The 19,523-nt window shown below is 37.5% G+C and overlaps 1 protein-coding gene across 1 annotated transcript in view; it reads right to left on the bottom strand.

Moving 5' to 3' along the window:
• Positions 1-19,523, bottom strand: part of tok (tolkin) — a 66,578-nt gene that overhangs the window by 41,944 nt on the left and 5,111 nt on the right. The window contains exon 2 of the mRNA XM_069502349.1: positions 17,497-17,744. Coding sequence (XP_069358450.1) covers positions 17,497-17,686 — 190 coding nt within the window. The 5' untranslated portion in view covers positions 17,687-17,744. The remainder of the gene's footprint in view (positions 1-17,496; positions 17,745-19,523) is intronic.

Here is a 19,523-nt window from a genome sequence, read left to right as displayed (position 1 = left end):
ACGAAGTCGCGAGCATAAGCTAGTAGAATATAATATGAAGCCCACGATTTCGTACACGTGGATTTTTTAAACTCCCTCGGGAACTCTTTCATTTTCTTATTTGCTTGTTAAATCTTTTGGTTTATAATTTCTACTTGATTAATTTCACTGAAGTAATATTTTGTTCGTAGCCTGTTTCAGCCAACAACAAAGTAATTCCTAAGTTAAATAATTAATCGGGTTGCCCAAATAATTGAAGAAACTTCCCAACTCAAGTGGATTAAGATATATTATGCGACGAACAGACGAATAGCCGAGAAGGGAGTGATAAACGACATTTCCTAAGCGACAAACTTAATTACGTACGAAACCGCATTCAATTATTCTATTAAAATGCCTAGAAGTTTGATTACTTAGGCACTTGTCCGACGATTATCGAGAAATGAGTTGAGCTAAAAACTAGAAACGAGAGTATAGTTGATATATATACCTATAGCTCAGCGAGAGTATAGATGTCTGGTGGGAGGCTTCGACCATGGCTAGTTACCACCCTACCAGCAAAGCCGTGCTGCCAAGCGATTTAGCGTTCCGGTACGATGCCGTGTAGAAACGGAAACGTAGTGCCGTTAGACCGCTTCCATCTTAGACTGCATCATCATTTACCACCAGGTGAGATTGCAGTCATGGGCTAACTTGTATCTGAATAAAGTAAAAAAAGATAGTTTTGTAACTGGGTTATGAGAGAGTGTGTGTGTGCGATGGGCAATCAGTTACTCGCGCCGGTCGTGCGTGCGCCAAGAGAGCGTCGCTGAGCGAGTTTTTTTTTTAATAGCTAGGTAGAGAGTTCTCGCCGGCACGCGGCAGTGTGCATAGTCCGTGATCAACTAAGTGTTCATCTCTATTATTGATATAAGAAATCACGCATTTCTACATTTTTTATCTATCTATCACTTCCTCGTCGGCGGTGGGACAAATTCCTTACGTCCAGATAGGGATGTGAAGGTCTATCGATAAAAGAAGTTACTAGTCGTTAGACTCGATAGGGTTTAGGTACTTATTTAAGGCAATAATATTACACGCATCAATAACTTTTATCATCATCATTATGATAAACACATCGCCGGCTCACTATAGAGCACAGGGCCAAGTGCGGATTGGCAGACTTCACGCACCTTTGAGAACATTTTGGTCAACTCTCAGGCATGCATGTTTCCATGCAACGATGTTTTCATTCACAGTTAAAGCAAGTGATATTCAATTAAGTACTTAAAACGCACATAACTCCGAAAAATTAGAGCTCCGTGCCCGGAATCAAACCCCCGACCTCCGATTAGGAGGCGGACGTCCTAACCACTAGGCTAACTTTTACCATATCGATCCTTATTTTCGTAGAAAAGCTAAAAGCCTGCATTGTCATTTTAAAAAGGACTTTCAAACTTTTTGCATTGGATTTTTAAATTGTGTATAATAAGTATTGTGTACAATAAGCTGAAAATCAGCGTCCTGTATGATGCAAGACATTATGCTGAGCTGTTACACCCATTTGGGATGGTGTCACAGATGAAAATGTTACATTTGTACTTTGTTTTTATCTGTGACACCAACAACAAATAAATGCATTTTCTTTCTTTCTTTCTAATCTAAATATATAAAAGGAAAGGGTGACTGACTGACTGACTGACTGACTGACTGACTGACTGACTGACTGACTGACTGACTGACTGACTGATTGACTGATCTATCAACGCACAGCTCAAACTACTGGACAGATCGGGCTGAAATTTGGCATGCAGATAGCTATTCAGACGTAGGCATCCGCTAAGAACGGTTTTTTGAAAATTCAACCCGTAAGGGGGTGAAATAGGGGTTTGAAATTTGTGAAGTCCACGCGGATGAAGTCGCGAGCATAAGCTAGTTGTGTATATAATAAGATGTCATCAAATTCCTCGTGCCTTCTGCAGTTGGATACCCAAGGTCGTTTCACATCCCTAATTCTCTAGTACTAATAGTAACGGCGTATGTAGGATCGCAAACAATTCGCAAGCAATTCGCTGAGAAATTACTTAACGTAGTTACGAAGAACCGTGCCGTAACATTGTTTTGAGAACATCCGATCTGTAAAGTGGTGTAATAAATTGAAGTAATGCTCATATTACATTGAACTTTACTGCATAAAATATAGAGTTGAAACTTTGTTGTGATTTGTAAGGGTAGTCTGTGGGCATGTTGTGGGTGGTGTATCGTTAATTGCCAAGAGGAATCTATTTGTATTTTCCATTTTGGGACCTTGCCAAGTTGTTAACTGCAAACTGATTTGAATTTTTGGAATGAATTTATATGAGTTTAGAAAGAAGGTTGTATGCCAATTAAAGCCAGTCTACTCAGATGATAACTTATTATATCATTGAAGTATCAACTATCACCTCAATCTAAATATATAAAAGGAAAGGTGACTGACTGACTGACTGACTGACTGACTGATCTATCAACGTACAGCTCAAACTATTGGACGGATCGGGCTGAAATTTGGTATGCAGATAGCTATGATGACGTAGGCATCCGCTAAGAGAGGGTTTTTGAAAATTCAACCCCTAAAAGGGTGAAATAGGGGTTTGGAATTTGTGTGGTCCACGCGGGCGAAGTCGCGAGCTTAAGCTAGTCTTTAATAAATATATGCACAGAACCTGCGTATTCTTTTGTTCATAACATGTTTATAACAGTTTCACAGTTGGTGAAAAGTAACTAAATTGTAACTATACTTAAAGAAAAGTTGGTTAATCGCACCGGAGACTGTGCCATAAGCCTACCTACTACGCAAGAGATATTTTTTATACTAGAAGGGACTCTTTGATTTGGCAAGATAATTAATAATAAAATAAAATATGATTAACATCACTTAAAACAGGTTCTAAAAGTTTATTACTATGATAGTCCTTGTTTATAAGTTGCACAAAGTGAAAATAACTCTTTCGCTCCTCGCACTCCATACTCTTCATTTCAAACCCCGCATTTTCAAACTGGTACTTATGGTCATAAGTTCTCTAAAAGAGAAGTTTTTTTTTATTTTATTTTTTTATTTTTAAGTTTGTGTGTATGTGTGTGTGATATATATGTTTGTTACTCTTTCACGCAAAAACTACTAGACAGGTTTGGCTGGAATTTGGAAAAGAGATACCCTGAATTAACACATAAGCTACTTTTATCCCGTAAAAATATATGGATTTTTTAACATAAATATCCACCCGAACGAAGTCGTGGCACTATATCTTTCGATCTCTGCAACTTCTTCAATAAGTAATTTTAAGAATTATCATAATTATATTAGTTTCTATCGATGTAAACCAGTTACGGAAATGACCGCAATGAGGACCATTTTGCCTCTAGTAAACAAAAAGGCAGCCTCACAGAACGTAGAGCCTCTACGTCGTAGCGTCTTGCTACAACCCTTTACAACCGTGCCTCAAACACGGGTTTTGTAAGAAAAAAACTACAAAATAAGCGCATAAAAAGCCTTTCTTAAGAAGTTAAGCTCGTTATTTCTCAAAACCGCTTTGTACCGGTTTAATCCGTCTACGGGCGGAATTGTGCATTTAAGTACAAGGCGTGTTTTATGCGACGCGTCGTCTCCGGCTGCTATTTGAGCCAACTTTCAAATTATCATCCGACGCCAGCTTTTAGTCAACTTAGGGCGGAATCCGCAATAAATTTTAGCTCTGCTTTTACGGGTAAATAATGGATTAAACTAGAATTTTTACACAACTGCAGCCCAAAAAAGGAGTGTAATGTGTTCAGGGTTCATGTATGTTTGTATGCATAGTACGCAACAGTTCGAAATAGCAATCGGGAATGAGGCGGGGGGATGCCCAGTACACCCGCATTTCAACCGCGTTATCCCGCACCGGGTTAGCGCGGGGACTGTGAGAGTCGTTCAGAGTGACAGACATCCACAAGTGCATTTCCACTCAAGCGGGCTGGAGCGGAGTTGAGCGAAGATTTGTCTTTTCGACCAATCAGATTATTGAGAGATCATCACCCATAACTTGATTAGTATATTGAAGTCGACGTCTCCGCTTCAGTGCCCAGATGATTTTCACCTACTAGTGGTAAGCATTATATTATGTACTATACATAGTAATTCACTTTGTGTAAAGCATTTTTCACGTGACAGTACAAACCCCTATTTTACTTCTTTAAGGGTTGAATTTCATCGTCAAATCAAAAATCCTTTGTCAGCGGATGTGTACGTTATAATAGCTATCAGCATGCCAAGTTTCAGCCCAATCCGTTCAGTAGTTTGAGCTGAGCATTGATAGATCAGTCAATCAGTCAGTCAGTCAGTCAGCCAGTCAGTCAGCTTTTCCTATATTTTTTTCATATTTTTACATATCTCGCCCCTTCCGGACAAGATCTAAAATACTATCACATAGCCCGGCAATAAAGAATTTTTCAACTTTTATCAACTAGCTACCTTAATTGCATCTTGGGCTTGTAGGATATAAATTCTATTGCAAGCGCCGCGCCGCGTCGTCGCTTCGTTGGTATTTTAACTGCAATTTGTGCCAACATTCAAATTATCTCCTGCCGCCAGCCTTTTACCTTGTAAAGGCATTTTCTACAGTAAGTTATAAATAAATACAACGACTATTTTGGGTATTCTGGATTCACGATAGTAATCTACACTAATATTATAAAGAGGAAAACTTTGTTTGTTTGTTTGTTTGTTTGTTTGTTTGTTTGTTTGTTTGTTTGTACTGAATAGGCTCAAAAACTACTGGACCGATTTTAAAAATTCTTTCACCATTCGAAAGCTACATTATCCACGAGTAACATAGGCTATATTTTATTTTGGAAAAAAATAGGGTTCCGTAAGATATTTGGGTTTTTCGGACACAAGGTGTAAAAAATCAACCAGAAAAGTTACTTATTTTGCGTACGCTGCCTAAACTATAAAAGATAGAACCATAAAATGTTCTAATTAATTGTAGATCTTATAAATATCTACAAAAAAGTCCGCGACACACTATACCCATCTATGTCGAGTGTGGCACAGCAACCATTTTTTTATTTAAAAATCTTGAATTTTTTTTGGACTACATTTAAACGCGTTTATTTTACTCATGCTATTAATCCTTATCAAAATAAATGATTTCATCACTAAGAACAGTTTATGGAGATAATATTTGGTCTTTGAATGATTAAAATTGGACGTTTGGTTTTGAAGTTATGGCGAAATTAAAATATTACGATTTCTGCTGCACGGCCCGTTGTCTACACTAATATTATAAAGAGGAAAACTTTGTTTGTTTGTTTGTTTGTTTGTTTGTTTGTTTGTTTGTTTGTTTGTTTGTTTGTACTGAATAGGCTCAAAAACTACTGGACCGATTTTAAAAATTCTTTCACCATTCGAAAGCTACATTATCCACGAGTAACATAGGCTATATTTTATTTTGGAAAAAAAATAGGGTTCCGTAAGATATTTGGGTTTTTCGGACACAAGGTGTAAAAAATCAACCAGAAAAGTTACTTATTTTGCGTACGCTGCCTAAACTATAAAAGATAGAACCATAAAATGTTCTAATTAATTGTAGATCTTATAAATATCTACAAAAAAGTCCGCGACACACTATACCCATCTATGTCGAGTGAGGCACAGCAACCATTTTTTTATTTAAAAATCTTGAATTTTTTTTGGACTACATTTAAACGCGTTTATTTTACTCATGCTATTAATCCTTATCAAAATAAATGATTTCATCACTAAGAACAGTTTATGGAGATAATATTTGGTCTTTGAATGATTAAAATTGGACGTTTGGTTTTGAAGTTATGGCGAAATTAAAATATTACGATTTCTGCTGCACGGCCCGATGTCGTTAAGTTTGTTTGTAGGGGGTAATCTTTAGAACTACTGAACCGATTTTAAAAATTCTTTCACCAGTAGAAAGCTACATTATTCCTGAGTGACATAGGCTATACGGGATCTTTAAAAACCTAAATCTACGCGGGCGAAGCCGCGGGGATCAGCTAGTATTATATAAAGAGGTAATGTCGTTAAGTTTGTTTGTAGGGGGTAATCTTTAGAACTACTGAACCGATTTTAAAAATTCTTTCACCAGTAGAAAGCTACATTATTCCTGAGTGACATAGGCTATACGGGATCTTTAAAAACCTAAATCTACGCGGGCGAAGCCGCGGGGATCAGCTAGTATTATATAAAAGAGGTAATGTCGTTAAGTTTGTTTGTAGGGGGTAATCTTTAGAACTACTAAACCGATTTTAAAAATTCTTTCACCAGTAGAAAGCTACATTATTCCTGAGTGACATAGGCTATACGGGATCTTTAAAAACCTAAATCTACGCGGGCGAAGCCGCGGGGATCAGCTAGTATTATATAAAGAGGTAATGTCGTTAAGTTTGTTTGTAGGGGGTAATCTTTAGAACTACTGAACCGATTTTAAAAATTCTTTCACCAGTAGAAAGCTACATTATTCCTGAGTGACATAGGCTATACGGGATCTTTAAAAACCTAAATCTACGCGGGCGAAGCCGCGGGGATCAGCTAGTAATACTATAAAAAGTACTTTGTCTATGTCAAATCACTTATTGCTGGAGGTTATGATTCCTGCTATTTACCACAAATTGTTGGTAGTTTTCTTATTACAATAAGTGTCCTCGCGCACTACGTAGCTAGTACCACGGCAGTGGCCGCAGCGTCCAGTACGCTCAGTACGAGATTTTATGTCTCACCGAGGTATTTGACAGTATTCGAGTGTCGTTTCAATTCCTCGTTAAACTGGATCAAAGCTGCCTTGTTTTAAAGCTCAAGATTGTCTACACATCTATAGCCAGCGCACCAAGTGGAAACGTTGCGAAATTAAAATCAGTGGCATTGAATATTAGAATTCAATTCTAGGCTCTTTAGGTCCATTTGTTCGTGGCCGCGTAGTGCGTCAGGTCCCTAATGTAGTAGCTCCACTTACTTTAAAGTTTAAACCACGTATTTCAACAAGATAAAAAACTGTAATTCTTTTGGAGCTACTATACGAGGTGTTATAAATATGTCCGTTACGGACATACAAATTGAGTTTAGGTCGTGTACCAAAGAAATCTTGTACCTAGTATAATACAAGGTACAAGATTTTTTTGTTAGGGCGTGAGTGGGAGAAATGAGGACTTCAAAAATTGTTTAAAACTCTAATGTGACAATCCTGTTAACAGCTGATCGCGGAAATAAAAAATGTATGTAAACTCGAAGGACCATTTTGAACGTTTGTCAAGTAAGTATATGTATTCATTGTAGTTATGAATGCTTTTATCATGAATATACAAGTACCTACTACCTACCTAAGCGTGCGTGTATCGATGAATGAAGCCTGAAGCACTACTCTAGATCAATTGTAATAGACAAGAGTACTATGTCGCCCATAATTTTACTTTATATTTTTTACACTTTTATATCAGAATGTTTTTGAAAGCCTTTTTGTCATCTTCACAACCTTAAATGGGAAAAAGTGTAGTGGAGCGGGGCGGAGATATGGTTTCAACAAACCAATCAGTGTATCATCACGTGATCTGTCAATAATCTGATTGGTTCCCTAAACATGTTGATCCGTCCTGCTCAAATTGACAAGCACGCTAAGGGTGCATTTCCACTCAAGCGGGCAGGAGCGGAGTTGAGCTTGTGTTTTTGACCAATCAGATTATTGAGAGATCATCAACCATAACCTGAGTAGTATATTGAAGTCGACGTCTCCGCTTCAGTGCCCAGATGATTTTCACCCACTAGTGGTAAGCATTATAATATTATGTACTATGCATATTAATTCACTTTGTGTAAAGCATTTTGCACGTGACAGTACCCATACAGTTCAATTCAGTTCCGATGAATGTTCACACAATGGTCGTGTGTCATGTGCTCGGACAGTTGCGAACGTAAAACGAGCCGCGACGTAAGAGCTTCCGTTTGCTAGTGATGAGAAAGAGTGGTAACTACACTAGCGGCACGCTATGATGGCCGGTTTGACACATTACAATAGTGATGTGGAATGTCAATTTATTCTCGAACAAAAAACAATTAAGTTTTGTTTTTGTACCTGATTAAATAGGTTTAATAAAACAAAAATGTATATGTTTATTTAATTTATTTGAACGAACTGAATATTTGAACGAAAATGAATATACATACTTTATATGCACACAAGAAACATATGAATACAAAAGATACCGAAAAAGGTGCCACAAAAGGCCATAATTAATCAGATTCGTCCATACTACTATTTTCACTGTCGTCACTGCTATCATCACATACATTAATAATTATATGTTCGTTTTCTATAATATTATCTATTTTCACATCTCTTTCATAATCTTCCCTTATTAATTTAACAGTTCTATTCACAACCTTTTCCCAGTCTCCTTTAGTCACATGTTCACAAGCTTCTTCTAATAATTTTAGCATTTTTTTTGTGGTAAATGGGGGTTCTGTATTGTGTCTTGCAGCATATCCCTTAATTTGAGCCCACACCAACTCAATCGCATTATACTCACAATGGTAAGGCGGTAACCGTATAACTCTGTGCCCATGTTCTAATGCTATTTCGTCAATGACGTATCGGATCTTGGTTGGTTTGTTTTCTTTTAAAAGACGTACTAATTCCGCTTTTAACATATTCATGTTTGCATCTACGCCATTTTTACGAAGCCATGCGACGATATCAGCTTTCTTTTGGGATTGGGCAGGTGGCTTGTCAATTTGCATCGAGTGGTATGGGGCGTTGTCCATAATTATAATAGATGGTTCAGGGAGGCTACACAACATTGAGGTAAACCATTCAGTAAACTTTTCTCCATTCATGTCTTCATGATAGTCTCCAGTGGTTTTTGACGCAAAAGCCATGAGAGAACCTTCGACAAACCCGTTGATGGTTCCGGCGTGACAAATTATAAGTCGCGATCCTTTTCCTACAGGAACTTTGGAAGTAGATGCTGCTGTGTCATCGTTCCAAGAACGGCCTACAGTATGGTTAGCATTAAGCCATGTTTCATCCAAGAACACAACATTTTGCCAATTTTTGATTTCTTTCACTTGCCGTAAAAAAGTATACCTTGCCATCGCTATATCAAATCTTTCCATCAATATTTTGCGTTTGTTACATTTTTTGTATCGAAATCCAATGGTCTTCAAAATCTTCGTTAAAGAACTTTCCCCACCGAAGAATAATCCAGCTTCCTTCAGTGAATGCACCAACTTTTTTCTTGTTGGATACTCCTTCTGTAAATAGTAGCCGTAAACATGTCTTCGGATAGCATCGGCATCAAAGCTATCGATGCCTACGACTGGTTTTGCTCGTTTTCTCTTTTTTGGTGTGTGAAGTTTATTTTCTTCTGTGCCAGTCTCGCCATATTTTTTTTAGTTATCCGTCTAACAGTTCGTTGTCCAATATTAAGCGCATCAGCTACGCGTTCAACCACTGACGTTATAGGTAAAATTGGCCCTCCATTTTGAGCTTCACGATCGAAATAGTTACGAAGGCGTATTAGGAACTCACGTGTCTGACTATTTAGAACAGTTCTCTGCGTACGTTCGGTCATATCGACGAAATCCACAACAAAGGGCTTGAACAGAGTCCAAATTAACGAGCAAGGGTCAACAGTAATGCAGTATCAATATTTGAAATCCAAAGCCAGGTCAAAACTATATCACAATCGCATTGCACTGACAGTTTATACTTTTCGAAGCAACGTCAATTCGAAACTGCTTTGTTTTGCATTGAGCATTGACGCGAGTTTGCCGGAGGTAGTAGTTGTGCTAGCCAGCGATCCTATGTGACGATCGTATTAGATTCCATTTTTAAAAATTTATTGATATTTTTTTGCGATTTCAGAGGTTTGTCCACATAGTGAAAATTGTTCATATTCACAAGTACATTCACCCCTTAAATGGTGCAAACTGATTTTTCTACACTTGTATACATTTAAGAAATCAATTTAATAAATAAATTTTGAGTCCTAAACCTAAAACTACATTCGATAAAATTTATGAATCTCTGCACATCACTATCGTCAATAAAGTAATACAATTATTTCCTTCAAAGTCGTTATCAATTAATACGGAACTTCATGAGCGGACAAACGTCAAACCGGCCATCATAGCGTGCCGCTAGTTTAAATACGAATCATGTCTTTCGTAGACCATTTTGCACGCGACAGTACGCATACATTTCGATTCAGTTCCGATGAGTGTTGATACAATGTTTGTGTATTATGTGCTCGGACAGTTGCGAACATAAAACGAGTCGCAACGTAGGAGTATCCGTTTGCTAGTGATGTGATAGAGTCAGTAACAAAATAAGACTCATACTTATCTTAAGCGTTTTGCACACAACAGTACCCATACATTTCAATTCAGTTCCGATACGTGTTCACACAATGGTCGTGTGTTCTGTGTTCGGACAGTTGCAAACGTAAAACGAGCCGCGACGTAAGAACTGCATCCCAGAAACAGGCAGGCTAATTTTATTCAGGAAAACTATATCAGAGTTCCCTCGGGATTCTTGTAATACCGAAATCATCGCGGATGAAAACGGCATTTTCAGGACCGGATCATTAGTTCTAAAGATTACGTACCCGCTAAATCCAAATTTACAAACGTTACCTACCTCTTTAAATAAATTACTACATTAATTATACATTAATGTAGATTAGATATTATAATTAATATCACGCATCTAAAATTAGACTGTTTTTTTGAACCGCTAACTATTTCCCGCTTATAAAAATAACCACTTAAGAGTCGTCTTTTCAGTCTTCGTATAGATTATAATAAAAAATAAATCATATTATTACCAAAGAGATACTCGTTATATTCGCATATTTAACTTTTCCCATCACTAAAGCCCTCGCACACTTTCAATATTATTTACTAGTGCACATTACGTACACACTATCAGTAATTAAGGCTTGCTTTGTCAGTTAATATACCCACACTGTATGTCCATACTACTCTGTGAGGAGGTAATTTTGAAAGCGGTCTACAAAGTCTATGTTACACAAATATAACTGTTATAGAATAATTATTATAAGAGTGAATTTGCTTTGACAGTGCTAAAATATGGCACTACCAGGGTTTCAGGCCTGTGTCAACAGAGATCGCATTTTGAATATAGCTTTTAGTTCCTGAAATTATTGCTTCAGTTTCTGTGTAAATTAAACTATATAATGTACATAAATTAATATAATCCAAAACTATATTAAAAAAATATTATAAGTAGATAATTTAGCCAATCAGAGTAACCGACATAGCTCAGCGGGTTGCGAGACATGGTCCAAATTATGGATGGGCCTCATAAGAAAGCTCAAAGTCACTCAGCGGGTGATAGAGAGAGCTATGCTTGGAGTTTCTCTACGTGAGCAAATCAGAAATGAGGAGATCCGTAGGAGAACTAAAGTAACCAACATAAGGTTGCGAAGCTAAAGTGGCAGTGGGCAGGGCACATAGTTCGAAAAACCGCTAGACGTTGGGGTCCCAAGGTGCTGGAATGGCGACTACGCACGAAAAGCGCAGCGTTGGAAGACTCTCCACTAAGTGGGCGGACGACGTCAGGCAAGTCGCAGGGAGCCGCTGGATTCAGGCGGCGCAAGACCATTGCGTGTGGAAGTCTCTACAAAAGACCTATGCCCAGCAGTGGACGTCTATCTCTTGATGATGATGATGAGATAATTTATTTGAAATAAATGATGAAAACATCGATGTTTAAAACTCAAATTCAAATCTCGTTAGGAAATAATTAAAAAGCGGTTAACCCTCGGAATTGCTTTCGAATTGTATTTACCAAATATAAGGAAAAAGTCGTATTAGCAGGATTTTTGCGTAAAATTTCTGTTTGCTTTTTCTGACATTTAAAAGATTATTTTTCTGCGAGACACTTATAGAAGATGGATTCAGTTCCTTCCCAATTCCATGTTTTTAGGGTTCCGTACCTCAAAAGGAAAAACGGTACCCTTATAGGATTACTTTGTTGTCTGTCTGTCTGTCGGTCTGTCAAGAAACCTACAGGGTACTTCCCATTGACCTAGAATCGTGAAATTTAGCAGGTAGGTAGGTCTTATAGCAGAAATTCGGGGAAAAATCTGAAAACCGTGAATTTGTGGTTACATCACACAAAAAAAATTTAAATTGTGGTCATGAACAAATATTGCTATTTTCAACTTTCAAAGTAAGATAACTTTATCAAGTGGGGTATCATATGAAAAGGCTTCACTTGTGCATTCTAAAACAGATTTTATTTGTTTTTATGCATAATAGTTTTAGATTTATCGTGCAAAAAGTCGAAAAAATACGACTGTAGTACGGAACCCTCGTTGGGTTGACTCGCACTTGGCCGGTTTATTGCTACGTATAACTTGAATACCTTCAAGGCAAAGGTGAATAGGCATTTTCTTGACAAGACCATTCCAAGTAACTTAGACTTCGTCATTGGTTTCCATTGACTTTAAAGTCGGTCATCTCTCTCATTGTTGACTCGGGTCAATCGTTGCTTATCCAACGCGATCTATTGCAATACTCATATTTTAAAATATTATGATAAAAGGTATTTAGGCTACACATCCTGCAAGTTTCATAGAGTACCTACCTATAAATATAAAGCAATGCTTACCTAATATTATTGGGTCTAAATGGTCAAAACGTGTGAATTTCATTAAATGACCATATTATACAGGGCGTATAGTACTGATAATTACTGATAAGAAACCGCGATTTTTTTAAAGTCAACAATATATTGCAAATGAAACATCTGACTAACGCTAAAGGTCAACGAACGTTCCCTAAATAGGCGTCAATGCCACGTCGTAGGCGGGTCATTGACCCGAGTCTAGCACGCTATACATTGCGGGTTTAAAAAATTAAACTACAACATAAGGCAAATCGTTAATGACATTGGATTGTGTGTTTAGGTAGTATAATAAATAATAATAACGCAAAGTTTTCGCTACCGTTACACTCTGTATTTGTGGTGAAATAGCATTATACAAAACATCAGTATTAAAAATGTTACACGATGTATGTCGTGTTCATTTTGAAAGACGTGCGTAGGGCGCCCACTCTTGTGGCATGGCCTTGATTAGAAGAGGCTGTAGAATACCACATAGAGCCCTTTCAAATGTAACTAGTACACACTGACCTCTAAGAGAGTAAACTTTTATTATAAACTTTTTTGTACAAAAATCTTTGCGATGTGAATGCCTTCGCGAATACCCCTTTCGATCATAGAAGTTGTTAAAAAAGAGGAAGATTTTTTTAACATGAATTATTTTTGTGTAGTTTCTCAATTGATATTTTTGATCATTGTTTTGGGTATTAGGGCTAACTTTTCAATCACCAAATAAACTTAACATAGAGATAAGTGTTTCCCTATCCACTTTTACTCTCTTTTTCTCTTTACTGTAAATGTTTTTGGTACCTACATTATGAAAAAAAAAACTTTTGACGAATATAATATTACAACGTTTTGATAGATTTCCAAAACAAAATCTATCCTTTCTATCTATCTATTCAAATCTATAAATAAATAAAAATCTATCCAAACTTCATCAATTTATTCCTCAGCTAAACAATAATGTTTACGATTAAACATTTTTTGGTCCTTAGTACATTATTAATTTCAGTTTGAATTGTTATAGATAAATAATAATTAGCGATTACTCAGTCCGATTACATTTTGTTAGGAGTTCTTAGTTTAGTTAATTTGGTCAAGTTTTTACTTTGGAGCAGCTGGCGAAAAGAACCGGATTAGTCCACAAAATTAAATAAAACTGAGACTACAATATGAGATCTGAGACTGAGATCTTAGTATTGGACTAATTGGGTTTTTTAGCGTTTAAACTATCATGAGTGATTTCTGTTATACATATCTTACACCCGACTTTAGCCCGACTAGTTTCGAACCCATCCGGGGCCCTTTTTCACAGGGACTCAGTTCAGTAATCGGGTTTTGTTTGAAAACGCACTTTTTCGGGTTATTAGATCAAGACACTACGATAAATCCACGCTAGTCCAAATTCTGTTTTAAAACTTTTTACAACCTTGTTTACCTTTCTAAACGTCCGTATGTCCCGTGCATTTCACATTACACGCAGGAAAAAATGCTAAACAGTCATCTCCGCGTACAAAAGTAGGGTCGAGCGTCCGCCATTTTTTCAGCGTGCACTGAAACCTGTCCGAGATTTATGCGAAGTGTGTGTACCTTACTCGGGGAATTGAAAAAAAGGTTGTAACCATAGAGTTACATAGAACATAGAGGCGTAGACTCTAACCATCTATCAGGCGTCAAAAAAGAGCCTCCGTCCATTCAACTAATCTCTAGATGAAAACTAGATGTTGCGAGAACTATGGATTTTCTCGGGATAGAGGTAGCCTTTGTGTTAATCCAAGGTACTTATAATCTATCTCTCTTCCAAATTTTAGCCAAATCCATACAGTAATTTTTGCGTGAAAGAGTCTAACTATAAGTCGTAAACGTAACGTATAAGTTGCGTCCAAGTTGTAAAATGTATTGTAATGAAAAACATTTTTTTTAAATGCAATTTTGACAAAGATAGCGATTTTATTGACAAACAGAGTAAAAGAAGGTTTAGCGCCAATGTACTAGATGACAAAAAGTGCGACTGGTCGTCTTGTTCAAGGCCAGGAGGTCCACAACCAGTGCCACAACGTTTTTTCACAGTTTTCATTGAACGGTCTTTGTAAAAGGTACGAGAAGTCTCTGTCACACAAATCGTATTGAGGCTGCAGGTCATGCAGGTTAATGTAGCTTTGCGAGACATTACCAGCACTTTTTCTTCACCTACTTGATGACGAATAGCATGACTTTTATTTGCCAGTCACTCTTTCTAGCGGTTCGTTCTTGCGGTAAAACTGCAAGTAAGTCTTTGCAAAAGCCGTGTGAAAACTTTATCACACTGATTATGCTTGAGCTCCAGATTGAGGTTGTTTTGTGGGACATTCCAGCCTCTACCATAGTAGGTGTGGCACCTCTTCGGTTTTAACATGGACAGAACAAGGACGTGGAAAGTTAGACAGAGGTTGATGCGTGGGATTTTAAATTTATCTGTTTGTAATGTTTTCAGCTCATTTTGTTTGAGTATTTTATTTAAGTATACCCCTTTTGTTTCAACCGGTTGGTTTGTTGCTGTCCGAACATTTTAAACTTTTCCGTAATTACTTTTACATACTTATTGCTTTCGTCTACCAATATGTTTGCTATAGTCTACCAATCCGCACATGGCCAGCGTGATAGACTATGGCCAAAACCCTACTCACTGAGAGGAGCCCCGTACTCTGTAGCGAGCCGGCGATGAGTTGATCATGATGGTGATGACTTATTGCTTTTAGACCAGTCATCTTTCATTAAAGTATCTACCTAGGAATCGACGAAATCGGAGTTTTGAATATTGTCATGTACCTACTTAGTAATGTGCGTATTTAGGGTTACCTTACTATTCGACTTTATGAAATGTTTGCGCCTAGTTAGGCTTTTCATTATCAAGATAAAATTTTCTACTTTTACTATGAAATATTCTTCGCACGAAAGAGACATTTCTCCTTAAAATTCAAATCTTGTATGTTACGATCTTATTTTAAACTAGCTAACCCGGCCCAGCTTCCTCGATTGGAATTTTGGAAAATCGGTGATTAGCAGTTACCCTTTGTGAAATTTCCCAAATTATTACCAACAATGTATGGACAAATTTGTGCTTTAATCGACACAATCAAGGTCAATGTTTACTACTTTTTACATTTTACTATTTACTATCAGCGTTGGTGAGATGTAAAATCTTAAAACTCATCCTAACCCCACTCTTTAGTTTAGAAACGAGCACAAACAACTCCCCTGACACGCACTGGCGTAAAAGCCTTTATGAATTCATTTTTACGACATATTTAAAGCGATGAATGTAAGTAGGGCGGGCGGCTTTTATAGATAAAATAATAGATAGGGCATGCCTCGCTGTCGCTAACACCTGTATACTTCTCAGTATAGTGCATTCAATATTAACTGGCGTGTTTCCACTTGAGACCGTCATTAGCAATAACAATAGGATTACATTCGACATGCCATGTAAACAATAGGGGTAATAAACCAAACACTCATAGAGCCCATTCATTTTTAAAGGAGCCGGTTCGGTTCAACCTTATATAATTTGTTGCAAACCAACCAGTGTTGATTCTTTTGAATTCCCCCGCCACGACTTAATCCTATTTTTATTGCTAATGACGGTCTCAAGTGGAAACACACCAGTTAATATTGAATGTACTATACCTACTGTGAAATTAGTAATGGCACATGGGTAAGGCACAGGTATCGTAACATACGAGTAATACATACACTCTATGTCAATGTAATTTTTATCAATTATTATAAAAATAAATTGCTTTTATTTTAACCTAGATTCTGAAAAATAAGGTTAACCTTAATTTAAGACTCGAGCCCAAACTAGGGCTCTAAATTTTTAAACCTTAAATAAAGCCTCAAACCAAAAAAGGGCTACAGCCTTTTTTTACGGCTGAGCCTCTTCCGTTAAGTGAGCACTAAAAAGAACTCTGAGCCTTAAAATTATTGCTAAAGGGCTCGATTCCTCTGGATCACTAGCAACAAATGCTGAGTGGAGTCCATTTTGGTACCACAAACCACGCACCTTATTTTGGGTGATTATTTTATTTTTTATGTGCACTTTCTGTGGCACCAAAAAACTCTTTTTCTTTCTTCTTTCTTTGTTTCATATAAGATCAGTCTGTCAGGAAAATTTTATTAGAATAGAAAAATAAATATTTTTATATGTAGGTATAGGATAGAGTCATACCTATACTTACTAACAATTCTATTTAAGATCCCCACTGTATTTGGAAAGGGCCTAATGTAGCTATTAACAATGAATAGGTGGGATTTTCATTCATTTCATTGTGTGACTGTCAAAACAAATATGAGGGTCTTTCACTGCCAAAGCGGGTTTGCGCAGGTATTGTCCGGTTTTTGCCGGTTTTCCGGCTCGCTGGATGCGGGCTTTATTGACTTTTAGGCGTCGTTCACACGTTGGCTGTTATAACGCGCGTTTGTTTGCTTCTGCTTTATGCTTCTGTGATATAATTATCGTTAATTAGCGCCGCATTGTGAATGGAAAACATCACCTACTTATGCATTATATGTACTGTAAATTATCATCATCAACCGACGGGTGTGCTTTCAGAATGAGAAAGGTTTCGACCATAGCCCACGGCCACTACACTAGCCAAATGCAGATTGGCAGACTTCAATCATCTTTGAGAACATCACTGAGAACTCTCAGGCATGCAGAATTCTCAAGGTTTCAAGTCTCAAGGATTTCTCAAGGTGCGCACTTTGAAGGCCTTCTAGATACGACGTGGACCACGCCCCTTCCCCCGCCCCTCCCCTAATCAGTCACTGCTACACATTTTGTCTATACGACGAACGAACATAAACTTTTAAAAAAACTACTTACCGGCTTTACAAGGATCCATCCCGATATCATTAGAGTCTTTATTTTCAAAATGCGTTGACAGCAGTTCATCTACTGTGTATCTGTGAGGCTCTTCTCTCCCCTCCACAAAGGTTACCTCTGACGCGACACACACAAAAAGAGTCAGTGTAGCGCCGACTGTCAGAGCAGCCACACTGCACCACAACGTCATTTTGACAAATATTTACGTAACACAGCACTATGACATATTTTTAAAACTCGTATACTACCTGAAACAAGAAAAAAATTAAGTTAAGTATCATACCACAGTTTTTACGTCTTCACCATAAGTAATATTTTTTTATGGAACGCGGTCTACGCTTTCCACTAGGCAAGAACGCAGGCAAGTTGTATGTAAATAAAAAAATATTAAGAAAGTATCTCTGAACATAATACCTAACTGGCGGTGACGTAACCATAAAAATATATTTTAGGACGTAATTCCATCAAGCGGAATAAGTAGGACATCATTACCATAAACAAAGCGAGATTTTGGAATTTATTTAGACTTATTTCGCGAATGGAGTAATGAACAGAAAAATGGACCGGAAAGAGAGAATAGGGATCAAAATAATGTAAATTAGCATATTATTTACTTTACAATTTTCCTATTACCTATACTTATATAAGGAAAAGCTGACGGACTGACTGATCTGTCAACACACAGCTCAAACTACTGAACGGATCGGGCTGAATTTTGCATGCTATTATGACGAAGACATTCTCCAAGAAAGAATTTTTGAAAATTCAACCCCTAACGGCGGTTACGCACTCATCCGACCCGAGTCCGTGAAAATACGTGTAGACCTTGGCGCTGCTTTGCGGTACGATAGTAGAAAGGTGAAGGAGGAACCAGATCTAATTTGATTCGATCGATTAACATCCCTTTCATAATGCTGCCTGCGGAAAAGGATAGCATTAGATTAAGTCTGTTTATTTGATTTACAGGTTGTGTACCGACAACAAAATTTGCCACATTGTTTATCTAATGCCTGAGACCCACGGTGTATGATTGTGCGGATTATCACGCACGGCCGACGACCACGGACAGCCACGCATCGCGCACGAGGCTTGGACGACGACAACGATACTCTTCCCATGATGCGTCGGTGCGGGCTTGTCCGCATCCGTCCGCAATATCACGCACCGTGGGTAGCCGGTGAAAAAGATCTAAAACATCAGAAACTGAAAATCCTCTTTGCCACAATGATCGTCTATCATGCAAAACGTAAACTTGTAAACTATCCTCTGAACTTTGGTTCGAAGTTCACCCAAAGTTTTGGTTAAAATAATTCGTCTTGTCGAATTGTTGCTAACGAGTTTGTCAACTATCGAGCTGCGAATATTGAGTCAAATCAACAAAGTAATCTGTTACCTTATCTCACGGACAACGCATTTCCTGTCTACTATACCACAAGTTTCATGTTTTATTAGTTTTAAGAAATAAAGCTCTAGCTCAGGTATTCCTACAACGCGTGTTTTGAAGCATCCGTCTTACGTCGCTGATTACGCACATTTACCTAAAACCAATACTAACCTACGGGCATGCTTCAAACATAGACATCCGTTACCTCTATAGAAGTTTTCACATCTATCATGGATTTCACTTGTGATTTACTTTTTTTGCAACATATTTACATACATAAAATTCTAAAAGTATAATTTTCATCAAGAAAAAAAACTGTTTTGATGGTTATCTCTACATAGTATAAAATAAAGTCACTTTCCGCTGTCTGTATGTATGAACGCGTAGATCTTTTAAACTACGCAACGGATTTTAATACGGTTTTCACCAATAGATAGAGTGATTCAAGAGGAAGGTTTATAGGTATAATTTATTATTGGTTTGTATTAATTTGTTGAAATATGACGATATTTGAACAAAATGTTGGAAGAATTACTCCTCACTGACACCACATTAGTTTCTACATTGCACCTATGCGAAGCCAGGGCGGGTCGCTAGTTTAAGAAATAAAGTGTTTATCATCTTTGTAGGACGTAGGAGGAAA

This window comes from Maniola hyperantus, chromosome 12, assembly GCF_902806685.2.
Source record: "Maniola hyperantus chromosome 12, iAphHyp1.2, whole genome shotgun sequence".
NCBI classification, from domain to species: domain Eukaryota; kingdom Metazoa; phylum Arthropoda; class Insecta; order Lepidoptera; family Nymphalidae; genus Maniola; species Maniola hyperantus.
This window is presented reverse-complemented; position numbering and strand designations above follow the sequence as displayed.